Source organism: Sarcophilus harrisii, chromosome 2, assembly GCF_902635505.1.
Source record: "Sarcophilus harrisii chromosome 2, mSarHar1.11, whole genome shotgun sequence".
NCBI lineage: Eukaryota > Metazoa > Chordata > Mammalia > Dasyuromorphia > Dasyuridae > Sarcophilus > Sarcophilus harrisii.
Genome location: NC_045427.1, coordinates 642,622,648 through 642,636,466, shown reverse-complemented (window position 1 = coordinate 642,636,466; position 13,819 = coordinate 642,622,648). Strand labels below are relative to the sequence as shown.

The 13,819-nt window shown below is 43.1% G+C and overlaps 1 protein-coding gene across 34 annotated transcripts in view; it reads right to left on the bottom strand.

Annotated features, from left to right (window-relative positions):
• Positions 1-13,819, bottom strand: part of ANK3 (ankyrin 3) — a 592,702-nt gene that overhangs the window by 179,078 nt on the left and 399,805 nt on the right. For all 34 annotated transcript variants that reach the window (XM_031956914.1, XM_031956919.1, XM_031956910.1 and 31 more), the window contains one exon: positions 9,920-10,018. In XM_031956914.1, the coding sequence (XP_031812774.1) occupies positions 9,920-10,018 (99 nt within the window). The remainder of the gene's footprint in view (positions 1-9,919; positions 10,019-13,819) is intronic.

The window sequence follows — 13,819 nt, the reverse complement described above, 5'->3', positions numbered from 1 at the left end:
CGAGGTATTCATTGACTACTGGGATATTTGTGACAAGAAGTTTTTACTGCTTTCATGAAGGATTTCCAGCATTGCTTGTGGATGATATTGTGTTGTATAGGTGACAATCCACATGAGAAAAACGAAGTGGATGAATTATGTCCCACCCGATTGATGGTTGATATTCCACTGATCTATCAGCATATATACCTTACAGAGACACTTCTAGGGAACAATAACAGAATTGAATAAGAAGAATGGTGAGCAGGGTGGCATTTGAGAATAATAATAATAATAGATAATGATATAATTTATTATTATTATTACCACTACTATTAATAATAATCCCAAGATCTTCCCTGGAACAAACCACCCATCTTTTAAAAAAATGTCCAACGTATGCTTGTGGTGATGCTGTAAAATATCTGACATTTATATAGCATTCTAAAGCTTGAAAAATCCCTTATATACTTCTCATTTGATGCTTGCAATAACCTGGTAAAGTAAATAAGAAAAACACCATTTCTCCCATTTTAGACATGATGTTCAGAGAGGTTACTGGTCATGGTTGCACAGAATTCAAACCCAATTTTTAGCAATCTTCAAATCCAGCTTTGCTGAATGACTGTGAGACACAGTAATTGCCAAAAAGGAAAAAATGAGAGGTCACCCAAAGAATAATGCAGAGGTCATGAAGTGGTGGTGGAACTACCATCAACTCAGTATGTGAATAAGGGATACAAATGATGGCTGCATCCAGATGTTCTGTCATTGGAAAGGATTGTAGCTACTTGTTTAGTGAGAAAGAAGTATAACATCTGGACAGTCTGAGTGCTGTACTGACCCTGGATTGGGAGAACTAAGGCAAAGGACTAAGGAAAGAGCAGTGGATTGGGAGCAAGGGTTTTCTGGTTCAAACCCAGCTGGCTCTGCATCTGACACAGGGCAGTTCCTGAGTCTTGCTGAGTCTCAGCTTGCTCTAAATCTATGAGCCCTCCACTAAGTCATTTAATTTCTCCATCTCCATCTATAAAAAGGGAGGATTGGTGTTGGGCCAGATGGTCTCAGGTTCCTGAGCCCCAAAGTTATGATTCCAAGTCATTGAACCTCTCTGGGCTTCAAATGTAAAATGAGGGAGTTGATTTAGCTCTAAATTTTTCAGTCTATGAAGGCAAAGTGCTTAACCTTCTGAGCCTCAGTTTTCCTATATGTAATGTGAAGTTGGACTAAATGGCCTCTAAGGTTCCTTCCAGTGCTAAATATAGGATCCTAATTTCCTGTAAGGGATTCATAGGAAGATGTGGATGGGATTCATGCAAGAGGAGAAGGAGGGATGGGGTGCTCTCTTGCAGCTGGGAAGAGACCCCAGCTCGATGAGGTCATGAGTCCAATAAAATGATGTTCAAAGAATGGGACAGAGCCTTTCCCCGCTCCATACCCCATTCTACTTCCTTGCTCACTGCTGTTTGCGCTTTACTCCTTTCTGTAAATCTAAGAGTTTGGGCCCCAGAATTTTTTTCCATGAAAAATCTTCAGAAAAAGGAGTGTAAAAAGGAAAGATGGTTCTCTCTCACTCTAAATAAGGAAAGAGATGTAAGATTCATTTTTCTGGGTCTCTGACCTTTGAATCCCTTTGCCTCATTGCTCCAAGAAGCCATTCCAGTTTCACAAGGTAAACCTGACAAATTATAGGGGAGGTGTGGAGTTCTGGGAGGCTGGGGCTGTCTCACCTGCTCCAGGGCCATCTTACCTGCTCCAAGGCCCTCCTACCTGCTCCAGGGCTTTGTGCCTTCTCCTCAGGTCTAACTCAAGCTGCCAGCTACTTGGGCTTTTAAACAAACACCTCCTGACCCTTTTCAAAGGCAGAAGGCTCCTCAGACCCTGCATGGCTCTCCCAGAAAATCTTCTTGTGAGAAAACCATATATAAGATGCCACACAGGAGCATTTACTGTTCTGTGGCTCTGAATGGCCAAATTAATGTCATCCCATATAAAATGGGGATGGGTTCCTCTCCTACCTCTGACACATACTCCCTGGTCACAGAGAAACCCCTCAGCTGCAGAATAGGACTCAGAAGACCTTGCCCACCCCAAATCCCCAATCTCATAATCCCTATGGCCACAGAGACATCGGTTCTCCTTGCTATTCCACTGATAAGAATGATGGTTTTTAACGGCTCATTTAATGATTAAAATTCAGAGACATAAAACTAAAAATAGACAAACAGGAAAGGACAATTGACAAGTGACCTCCCTAAAGATGATTCTCAGCTGTGAAAGACAGCCATGGACTGGATTTTGTGATGGTTGTTTTTCTTTTAAATGAAAGGACATACATACACTTGATCCCTTTCAAATTGAGTCTTAAAAAATAAAGGTTTGTTTCACTTAGAATGATAGGTTTAGAAGGGGCATCTCTTTCCATCCTCCTAGTTCACAGATGAGGAAACAGATCCACTGAGGCTGTGATTTGCCCATAGTCACATGAACTTGAACCCACACTTTGATTCAAGAACCGGAGATCTGATATGTTGCTATATGGCTAGAACAGTGAGCCTGGAATTAGGGAAACCTGAATTTAAATCTGGCCTTAGACATTTACTAGCTGTGTGACCCTCGGCAAGGCACGTAACCCTTCCTGCCTCAGTTTCCCCATCTGTAAACTGGGCACCCATGGTTGTTGTGATGATCAAAGTAAGATAATGTTTGTGGAACACTTAGCATAATACCAGGCATGATATAAATGTTAGCTATTTTGATGATATGACAAACTCAAGTAGTGAAAGACAAAATAAAGACTAGAATTTGAATTAAGGGTCTCTAACCCCCAATCCACCATTTTTTCTACTGTACCACAAAAAAAGATTTTTAGGGGCCTTTCTTCATAAAGCTTCTGAATTTTACTATGGCAGCTTATCTGACTAGCCCGTCTCAAGCTGGGACCCGATACCCATTTCTGTGTGCTGGAGGAGATCCCTCCTCTCCACCCTAATTTATAAAGTTTATAAAGCAGGAAGGAGAGAGGAGCTCAGGGCTCTCACAGCAATAGGATGGAAGGCCGATAAAATGGACTGGGTCAAGAAAAATGCTGTCGGACCAATTCCCTTGATTTGTGAGGCTCCTTCCATTGCGTCCTGAGCAGTCGACTGCAGCCACAGCAGCCACCGGGGCTCCTGGTTCACTTCGGGGACACTTGTCCATAAGAAGGAAGAGGAAGTGTATTTCCTCAGAAGGACTATAAGCTCCTTGTATTGGCTGAAAAGCTGCAGTGTGATGTGGGGCGGGCACAGTGTGTGCAGGGGTGCACAGGGGGACTCACAGACACAGACAGACTGACATTCAGACCCGGGTGCACACGCTCGCATCCATACACCAGGCACACATACCCCTACCCAGGGACACAGAGACTGTCTCTCAGACAGGTTGTGCTGAACACAGGCTTATTGCTTTCTTTCCTCAGTAAAACTCCACAAAGGCCATGAGCAGATGACAACCTTCATCTTCAGGCCCAGGGCTCCTACTTTTTTCTTTTGAAGCTGATGAAGGGCTTTCCTCCCCCTAAGATCCGGGAGGCGAAGCACAGGGCATGGGGTGTGTGGCTCAAAGGATGGGCATTGGATTTGTGGACAGAATGAGTTGGGTTGAAGTCCATCTTCGGACACTTACTCTGCGACTCTAGGCAAGCCCCTAACTTCTTTGTGTCTCAGTTTCCTCATCTGTTAAATGAAGGGGCTGGGTGGATTCTATGGTCTCTGAAATTCCTTCTCAGTCTTTGATCCTATGGTCCACACTGGCTGTGTGACTGTGTATGACAGTCAGTGCCCCAACTCTCTAGGATACTAACTTGCAGAGAAAATCCTGAGGTCCTTACTGCAATAAAACACAAAACCCCAAAGGAAACACGTTCCCTGTGAGACCCGTCTTGTCCCTTCTCACCTGGCCGCACTCCTGTGGGACTTTTCCCTACCCAAAGGTTCCCATCAGCCCCTAAGATCTCACCAGCTCCCCACCCTCTGTCCCTTGGATTGGAGGCAGGGGCCAAAAGCACTTGCCTCATCCTGACGCTGTATTGCATGATTATTAGCCTTTCTGTGGGGGAGGAAACCAGAAAGCAAATGATCTCCCTGGTCGCAGAGCTGGTGAGCAGCCGTCCGAGAAGCCAGCCCGGAGCTGTCCTGACCCCACAGCTCCGCAGCCAGGGCTCCTTCTGTGTCATTCAGTCAGTCTCAAGGGCATCAGAGACCCAACCAGCTGCTACCAGGTTAGATGGCACAAAAAGACCAAGAAATACCCGGAGAAAGGCTCAAACTTGTTTGTTTGTAGGTAAAACCAGGAACAAGACATGGGATCTGAACAAAACCCGAAGAATGAGGGCTGTTAAAATGGGTCTCCGGGGTTCCCCCAACCTCAGGCCAGAGTTCTGATAGAAGCTATTTATTCTTTTCATTACTTGGCAAAAGTTCCCCAATGAAACCGGCCCCAACTTTGGATTCTAAAAAGCTGCTGAACCATTCCCTCTCTGTATGAGCTTGGCAAAGTCACATAGCTCCCAGGGTCTCAGTTTCCCCACTTGTAAATGAGATGATGGCACCCTATGGGTCTCTAAGGTCCTTTTCAAGTTTAAATCTGTGATCCTATAATCTGTTTCAGAATGTGTCCTGCGTCTGATTGCTGCTAAAGTTGTTGAATCTTTCCTAGATCTGGTCTATGTGGCTCTGGCAGGAGCCAAAATTGCAGATAATGCAAAGAACATAAAAGAAATGGGAGGCATCAGTAATGATAAAATATCACCGACATTGATGTCCAGGAGGAAGTGATATGAAAGACACTGATGATTACAGGAAGCCCTCGCATTTCCTGAAGACTTTCATATTTACAAAGGGCCTTCTTCATCCTGAGCTGGTCTGACCAGGTCACCAATAAACTCCAATGACTCCCCATTAACTGCAGAATCCACTATAAACATCTTCTTCAGGCTTTTAAAGTCCTTTCCATCCCGGCTCCCTCTGACTTTGCCAGGTTTCTTGTACTTTACCCCCTTCTGCACTCTTTGTGAGCGATCTACCTGGGCGTTCATCACCCATCACTTACAAGCTGGGTGACTACGGATGGGCAAGTCATATAATCTCCCTCGGTCTCAATTCCCTCATCTGCAAAATGGGGGTCATAATGGCACCCCCCCTCAGAGTTGTTGTGAAGAGCAAATAAGATAACATATACAATATTCTGTAAATCTTAGAGTGTTATGTAAATGCCATAATTGTTGATAATTATCTCCCAACTGCCTTTGTACCAGCTCTCCCCCATATCTGAAAGAGCATCCCTTTCACTCTGGCTTTCTCCAAGACTCAGCTCAAATTTCACCTTCAGAAGCAAACTACCCCTAACCACTAGACTTTTCTCTGAAATTGCCTTTTGTATATTTTCTCTATACTTAGTTATTTACCTATTGTCTCCTCTGTTAGAATGGGCACTCTTTAAGGGCAGGGACAGAATTTTTGTCATTCTATCCCCAGTGGTTCACACGATACCTGGAACATAGCACATGTATATAAATACTTATTAACTGACTAAAAGTATTAACAACCCTTGCAATTAGGTATTGAAGGAGTGCCGATGATGGTCACTGAAGGCAGTACATTATTCTGTCCACCCTATAGATGAATGGAGTTTCAAAGAGTTAGGTAGTTGGCCTTGGGTCACCCAGTCAGGAAGCGTCAGGATTAGGGTCTTCAGACACTAAGGCTCATGCTCTTTCCACACCCCACGTTGAATTAAAGCCGTGTACAATCCAAACAAGACTTAAACCAGTTGTGTATTGGGAAGAAGAAACGAGAATAAAGAGTTCGAGGAGATCAAAGGTTTCTCCTAGTGTGAGTTCTAGTGTATGATATTCTAAGGTAGATAGTCCCAGTAGACTGAGAATAAATAAAGAAAAAGATTCAGAAAAAAGGCTTCCCATCTGTTGGATGATCTTTATGGAAAGACACAGCTAGGGATGACTTAGAGAAAGGTCTGGCCCAGTTTCATTCTGCCTCAATGGCAAGAATAATTAACAAAGATAAAATCTTTCCTCCATCAATAGTGAAAAATAACCTTTGAATTTGGACCTGGGCTTTCATCTCTGTAGTGATCTCCCATTGAGGTAATTCCCTCTACCGATGCACATGAGTATTTTTTCTGGAGATCTGCACGGGGCACAGAGAGGTGGAATCTGTTGTAGTCACTGATGTTTGCTCTCCATCCCCTATGCCAGAGCTGCCTTGCTAATCATTTTAGTTTAGAAGGTTTGTTCCAAAGAGCAAACTCTATTTCCCCAGCAATCACTAAAGAGCAGAGAATTCAACACTGTAGTTCTTAAAACTCTTAACGCTGGAGTTTAGAAATGAAGAGAAACTGGATGATTCACCTTTAAAAAGAGGAATTGAGTGTTTTCTAAAGCTGGCTTGCCTTACATAATGCAAGACGGAGTAAGTACTGAGAAAGGTCTGTATTCCATGGAGTTCTAGCACAGCTTTTTAGCTTTGTGTCATGGGACTGGATGATAAAGCGCATCGGGGAAAACGTGTGCTTCCCTCTTTGCAGGCTCCCCCTCCTCCCCAACTCTCCTCCTTCCTCCTTCTCCTCCTCCTCCTGACATTTTCATTCTCTCCCTCCCCTTCACCCACACTCCCAATCACTAGTTAGTCATTTGAGCCAGAGAGAAAAGGGAATCTATGACAAAGAGGGAGAAAAAATGCCCTACAAATTCTTGGCGTATTCCACGCTTTCTTCCACAGAAAGCCTGCCAGAAATTTTGACCGGCCATCATTTGCCATCTTCCCCTCCTACTGAAACCTTGGCTATAAGGCGTGCTTTGGTCTTTGGCTCTCTTTGGCCGTGGTCACTCAGAAATGCTTGTGAAAAACAAACCTGAAAATCGGATGGGCTTCTGGGTCCCGAGCACGCCAATCACGTCATTCAAGAATCATATGAAATATTGTCAGAAGACAATGCTCAAAATTTTCTGAATGGAGGTGGAGGCAAGGCCCATATAGGTGGGAGTGAGGGAGATTAAATTCTGGCTGGGGAGCTGGGTGACATCATTTGGCAAGTCACCGTATCTCAGTAGGTCGTTGGTCTCAGCTTGTGTTATGTATGTATAGGGAAAAGGCACATTGAGAACCTCTAAAACCTACGGAAATGTGAGTTGTGATCATCATGAAATAATGGAAAGACTGAGTCTCCAGCAAATATAGATCCCTGGGCAGCTGGGACTGGTATGGACATATGGTTGAAGGCTTCTGTTGCCATGGTTGAACAGAAACCCTTAAAGAGATGGAGACTGAGTTTCATTGAAAGGGAAGTGGAGATTACTAAGAGTCAGGATGACTTCTGCAAGAACATGTCATTCCAGCCTAACTTTATTCCTCCCCATACTTTTTTTAGGGGAGGAAGGAACAGAGTTAAGGATGTACTATGTCTCTGTTTCTGTCTTTCTCTCTCTGTCTCTCTTCCTCCCTCCTTCTCTCTCTGTCTCTCGTTCTTTGTCTCTCTCTCCTTTCCTCCCTCCTTTATTTCTCTCTCTGTCTCTCATTCTTTGTCTCTCTCTCCTTTCCTCCTTTCTTTTTTCTCTCTTTGTCTCTCATTCTTTGTCTCTCCTTTCCTTCCTCCTTTTTTCTCTCTGTCTCCCCCTCCCTTCCCTCTCCTTTTCTTTATCTGTCTGCCTGTCTGTCTCTTGCTCTCCATACACAGAGACATATCATCTCCCCCTACAGAATAAAAGTGTCTTTGATGGCAAGGAGAGTTTCTATTATTTTTATAGGCAAGTATCAATATATAATAAATGTTTTGTTGATTAATTAATAGACCCTCCAGCCTTTCTTAAGCACTGACTGTGCATGAGGCACAATTGTAGGCACAAAGGAAGGAATAAGGATAAAGAAAGGGAGTGAATTTGTGGATATAGATGGGAAAACTCCCATGACCAAATCAGGCTGACATTTACCCAGTCAGACCCAAGGCACTGAGAGTTAAGGTGACTTATGTAGGACTCTACAACCAGTATGTGTAAGAAGGACTTCGAGCCAGGTCTTTCCGGCTCCGACGCCTTTCTCAAGTGCCGAAGATAGAAAGATAAAGGGAGGTAATGGGCCCTGCCAGAAAGGAATTTGAGATGCACAGAGAGAAGTAATTAGAAAGTAATTGGAGTGAACAAGGAGAAGCCCCCTTTCCCTGCTCTGCACAGAGACTGCGGGAATGGCTGCCTGCACACACTGTCAAAGATGGCTGAAATGTTCATTAGTTTTGCTGCTCTGTCCCTCCATGCTCCCTTTCCCTTTTCCTTCTGTTGCAAGAAGAAGACATACATGTAAAAAGGAAAAAGATAAAAAAATTAAGAGAAAGGAACTGAAAGGAGACAGTAGAAATAGCTCAGCCCCAGGTCAAAAAAAGATAGAATTTTCACAGTTGATTATAAACAAGAATTTTAATTTCATCTGCATAGGGAACTCCCAGGGATGAAGATTCCCCTTTCCAAGCCCATTAGTTTCCCTGCAAATGCCTCCGCGGACAGGTTTCTATAGACGTAGCCCCTGCTTTTGGTCAATGACTTGCCGATGAAGGTGCCCCAGACAGTATTAAAGAGAAATCTCTTCTCAACCCCGTTAGAGTTCCGAGAGCTGCCTGGGAAAGACGAGCCTGCTTGCTGCCGCCATGTTTGATGGCTGCATTTCAATAGAAGGAGGACCAGCTGGTCCCATCTGTGCACACTGTGCCTGCATTTATGCCTCATTGCTGCAAAGCTTTCTCTCACCCACAAAACAGGGTTTTGCTCCAAGTGGTCCTGCCCTGTACAAGGGCTACCTGACATCTCATTTTTGTCTTTTATTACTGCCGATGCTCTTAAAGCGGCTGATAATGAATGTGGAATGACCTTCTTTTAAATGGCTCCTCCACCATGCCGTCCCTCTCCACTGCAACCACTTTTCATCTAAGCAACACAAAGGGAACTGAGGAAAGCCTCTGGCTCCTCAATGTCATCAGTGTAACAACCCAGGGACCAACGTATTTCTTAAGGACACCTGAGTTCAGAGAGGTCCACCACCAGCTGGTCACAGGGGAACGTATTTTTTCCACTATGGAAACTCTTTTTTTTAATAAAGCTTTTTTATTTTTAAAACATATGTCTGGATAATTTTTCAACATTGACTCTTGTAAAATCTTGTGTTCCATAGTTTGCCCCTTCCTCTCATCTCCTCTTCCAGATGACAAGTAATCTAATATGTGCAATTATTCTATACATATTTTATGGAAACTCTTTAAGGTCTTCCACTGAAGCTGTGATCTATGGCAAATGGGGAGGACCAACTGATGGAATCACTCAGATCCTTGAAATGTGGCACAACTGAGGTCTCTCACAACTCTGAGGTCCTAAGGCCCCTTGTGCTAGTCCAATAAAGAACTTTTTTAGGAAAAGTCATTGGGATTGGGCTGATCCAGGTGTTCTGTAGATTCCCCGACTCTAGGACTATAATTCTAAATTTAGGAATGATTACGACTTATAAAAATGCAACACAGGACACATTTAAAAAATTAGTAATAACTCCTATTTGCAGAGGGCTTGAAAACTTACAAAATATCCTCCCTCCTTCAATGAGGGTGTGAAATAGGGAATAAAGGTTATATTTTCCCCATTTTTCTGATAAGGAAGTTGATAACTGGCTCTAAGTACTGAGACCCAGGCTTGGATTCACAATTAGCATCTCAAGCCCAGACATTTCTCTTAAAAAGGCTCATTTTTGAAGGATTTTCATCATGAACTTCTCAAATATGACTAAAGGGGAACATTTTCAGGGAGCCCAGAGCAGGAGCTGCTTTCTGCTGTTTTTGCTTCACCCATGGAAAGTCATTAAACCTTCATTCTCACCACCCAGACAGCGATCCAAAATGGCAGCCTTACCCTTGTTTTAGCGTCAATCTTCGCTCCCCGATCAAGCAGCAATTTCACCATGTTGGCGTTTCCTCGTTTGGATGCAACGTGTAAGGGAGTGATGTCGTTCTGTTGGAAAAAGAAAAAGCAGGATTTTTATTTCCCCCATAGTTCAACAAGAGAAAGCCCTGGTGATCTACATCGACTTTGGACATTAGTTTTCCCCAGAAAGAGAAGGTAACTGGACACCATGATGGTATTTCTTTGGAAAGGCGTCTCTCTGTTAACTTGTAGCAAGAAGGATGGATGGATGAATAGATAAATGAATGAATAAATAATAATATATAATAATAAATAAAGGAGGGAGGGAAATAGCATTATTAAGTGCCGATTGTTGTTATTGTTCAATCATTTAACCATGAATCAGTCTTTTTGGCTCCGGGTCTGGCTCTCTCCCCACCTCCCTGCCAGCTACTTTGGTAAAATGTTGAGAGGGTCGGGTGATTTTATGATCAAGGAGATATTTCCTTTCCTACAACCTCATGCGTCTGAAAGTCACCATGTTTTCCTATAAGTTTGCTCACCGCATTTTGGTTAATGGCTGGTTGATTGAGCCCCCCTGGTTTGAATGAAAGAGATTCCCTTTCTCAACATCCTTCAACAACAGCCCAATCACAGGTACAAGTTGTCAGGGAGATAAATGAGAGTTGGGTGAGGATGGGCAGGAAGGTACAGGGTTTGCAGGGACAAGGATCCCTCAGGGATGTTTGTCAGGGATGCGATTGTTCAACCCCTCCCCCCCAGATGGGCAGAGTCCAGGCCAAAAAAGGCAGCTGCAGGAGCACCCTCAGAAACAGCGGGTTCTCCTTGGGTTCAGCTTGGAACCCCCCAACTCAGCCAAGACACTGGGTCTTGTTAGAGCAGCATGGGATCCGGGGCTGGAAGGTGGCAGCAGGTCCCACTCTCTCGTTTTACAAATGAATAAATGGAAACCCAGAGATTCCGTCAACTGCCAAGGTCAAAGAGACAGTGAACTGCAAGTCAGGATCTGAACCCCAGGCCCCTGGATCTAAATTAAAAGCCGCAATGGAGGCAGGAGCCACCCTGATAAAATCTGGGGCACAGTCAGTAAGTGCATCCCAGTCACAAAAGAACAGACAAGGTGGCTGAGTTTGGGGATTGGCATTTGGGGGCCTCTGCTGCCAGAGGAGATAGCTGGCAGGGTGAAAGCAGATCCCACTCACTGAAGGGCGGACTGCCCTGTGGTGACTCCATCCCCACAGGCCGTGGAGGGAGCAGCCGCCCATCCTGCACTATCCATATTGTTTCTAGGACTTTCAAAAAATGGTTTTTAAAAAATTCTATTCTCATGCTTAGCAAAGGATAAAAGCTTAATAAATAAAGACTTGTAATTGCTGCATGCCAAAAGAATGTAAGCTCCATGAAAGCAGGGACTTTCCTTCCTCTTTTTTTCTTTCTTTTCTTTCCTTCTTTCTTTTCTTTCCTTCCTTCTTTTCTTTCTTTCTTTCTTTCTTTCTTTCTTTCTTTCTTTCTTTCTTTCTTTCTTTCTTTCTTTCTTTCTTTCTTTCTTTCTTTCTTTCTTTCTTCCTTCCTTCCTTCCTTCCTTCCTTCCTTCCTTCCTTCCTTCCTTCCTTCCTTCCTTCCTTCCTTCCTTTGTCTCTCTCTCCCTCCCTCCTTCTCTCCTTTCCTCTCTCTCTCTTTCTCTCTCTCTCTCTCTCTCTCTTCTCTCTCTCTCCCCCCTTCCTCCCTCCCTCCCTCCTTTCCTTCTTTCCTTCCTTTCCATTTGGCAGGGCTAACCATCCCTTCCATCTGAACATTCTCTTTATTTCAGCATTGATTTTGGTTTTCTTCCTGCCTGATCTGACTGATTCTTCCCAGTCTCTACAATCTAATCTCAAGTCCTAGATATGGGAGGATCCCAGGACTCAGTCCTTCCCTCTCTTCTTCCTCAATGAGAGTTATGTTAGTAGGTATTTTCACAGATGCTTCTATAATCTAACAATTAATTCTTCTCACATGGTCAGTTCTACTCTGTAGCCCAGTTCCTGGCACACAATCCCTGGCTAAAAATGCTTAGTTGATGAAACTGAGTTTATAATTTACAAAGATGAAAACAAATGGCATTTTCCATTCTTGTTATAACAAGCTACTCAGACCCCTGTTCTATTTAAATATTAAATTATGTTAAATATTGTTGACTTTTTTCTCCTGGAAAATGTCTGGAGGAGGTTACTTAGTGAAGAAAAGGACTTGGAATCATTGGTCTTTTAATCTGGCCCATTGTTAGGCCTGCAAGGAACATGAATCTCTTAATGGCCAATTTAAACATTACAAGTTGAGGGAAACTCAACTTGTTTTTTGCCCCGACCTCCAAGGTTCATTCAAATTACCAAATATTAGGTCAATGAAGAGGATTTTGAATCATTAGGAAAGGCTGATTTCTAAAGCTAAAGTCTGTGAGGTCTCTGTTCTCTGGCACTTGGACAGCACAGACTGAAGTAGAGAAGGAACTCATAGGTCTAGTGATGTCCAAAGGATCTAGAGGAACAGATGTGTCAGTAAAAATTATTCCAATTCTAGGTAACCACTCAGCAAGACATATTTCAGAAAATGAATATAGGAGGCACAGAAATGGTAATTTCCATATTTTGTAAAACTGACACGTCTTAACTTTTCAACATCCAAAGGAAAAATATTATGAAACAAGGATAAGAAAAAAAGATTCTGGGAAAAAGATTAGAGATGAAAATATTATGTGCAGAAAATCATTCACTTGTTGGTTCATGGTTATCAAACTTTTTAGTCTCAGGATTTTTTTTTTATAGTCTTAAGATTTATTGAGGACCCACCCAGAGAACTGTTGTTTATATGGGTTCAAAATTTTTCAATCGCTCCTTTTTTTTTCAAATTTCAATTACATTTTCTTTCAGTTCCAAATTCTCTTTTCCACTTATTTCTCTCAAGATTTACCATATTAAAGAAAATCAGAAATTACAATTTACCATATTAAAACGAGCATGACTCTAAAAACAGTTGATCTTGCAGATCACCTAAATGCATCTCAGGGGTCGCTGACATTTTGAGCACCTGTACACTGGATCATCCCTAAACTTAGCACTAGCTGGGGCCCTCTAAAATTCCCTAAGTGTAGGATTAAAGGCTTCTTGTTCTCTCTATTGACTTCATTTTTTAGCCTAAGTTCTTCTTCATTGAACTCTTGTCATGTGAATGGTGAAGTTTACAGGAGTTTTCAGAGTTTTCTTACTCGCCATCCTGGGGGCCCAGGGGACTTTTAAAAAATAATTCAGTCAATTGGTCCCCTAGGAGGTCCAGAAAGGGACAAAGCACCCAATCCTAAGTATTTCATACAATCTCTTAGAACTCAGTTTTTTCACAAATGCAAATTAAGAGTGGATGAGATGGCCCTTCGAGTTCCTCTCGGTTCTAGATCCACGATCTTCTGGTCTGCCTTGATTCTGTTAGTTGAGTTAAATTGAGATCTGCTGAGTTAGCTTGGGAAGATTATTTCCCTGTCTCGTCCTCTGTCTGTTTAATTATGAAATGAGGAAATTGAACCAGAGGATCTTTGAGTCGGTTCCAGTTATAAAATCTGTGACTTGCAGGATAAGGAGGAGGATTTAGAGAAGTAGAGATGCAGGGGGGCTGTGACGTGAGCTTGGGGGATGTCTTATAAACCTGCCTGCAGGCAGGAGATGGAATGTGACTTCTAGAAATGGCCAGGAGTCCATTCTGGCAGCTGGGAGGAAAACTGGGCAAGTCAATGAAGCTTCTCAGCCTCCGTTTCCTCCTCTGTGAAATGGGAGTGACAATTGGGATGACCTAGATGAAGCCCTTTACAAACTTCTAAAGTGAGATATAAAAGCCATTATTATTATTGCCTGTAACATT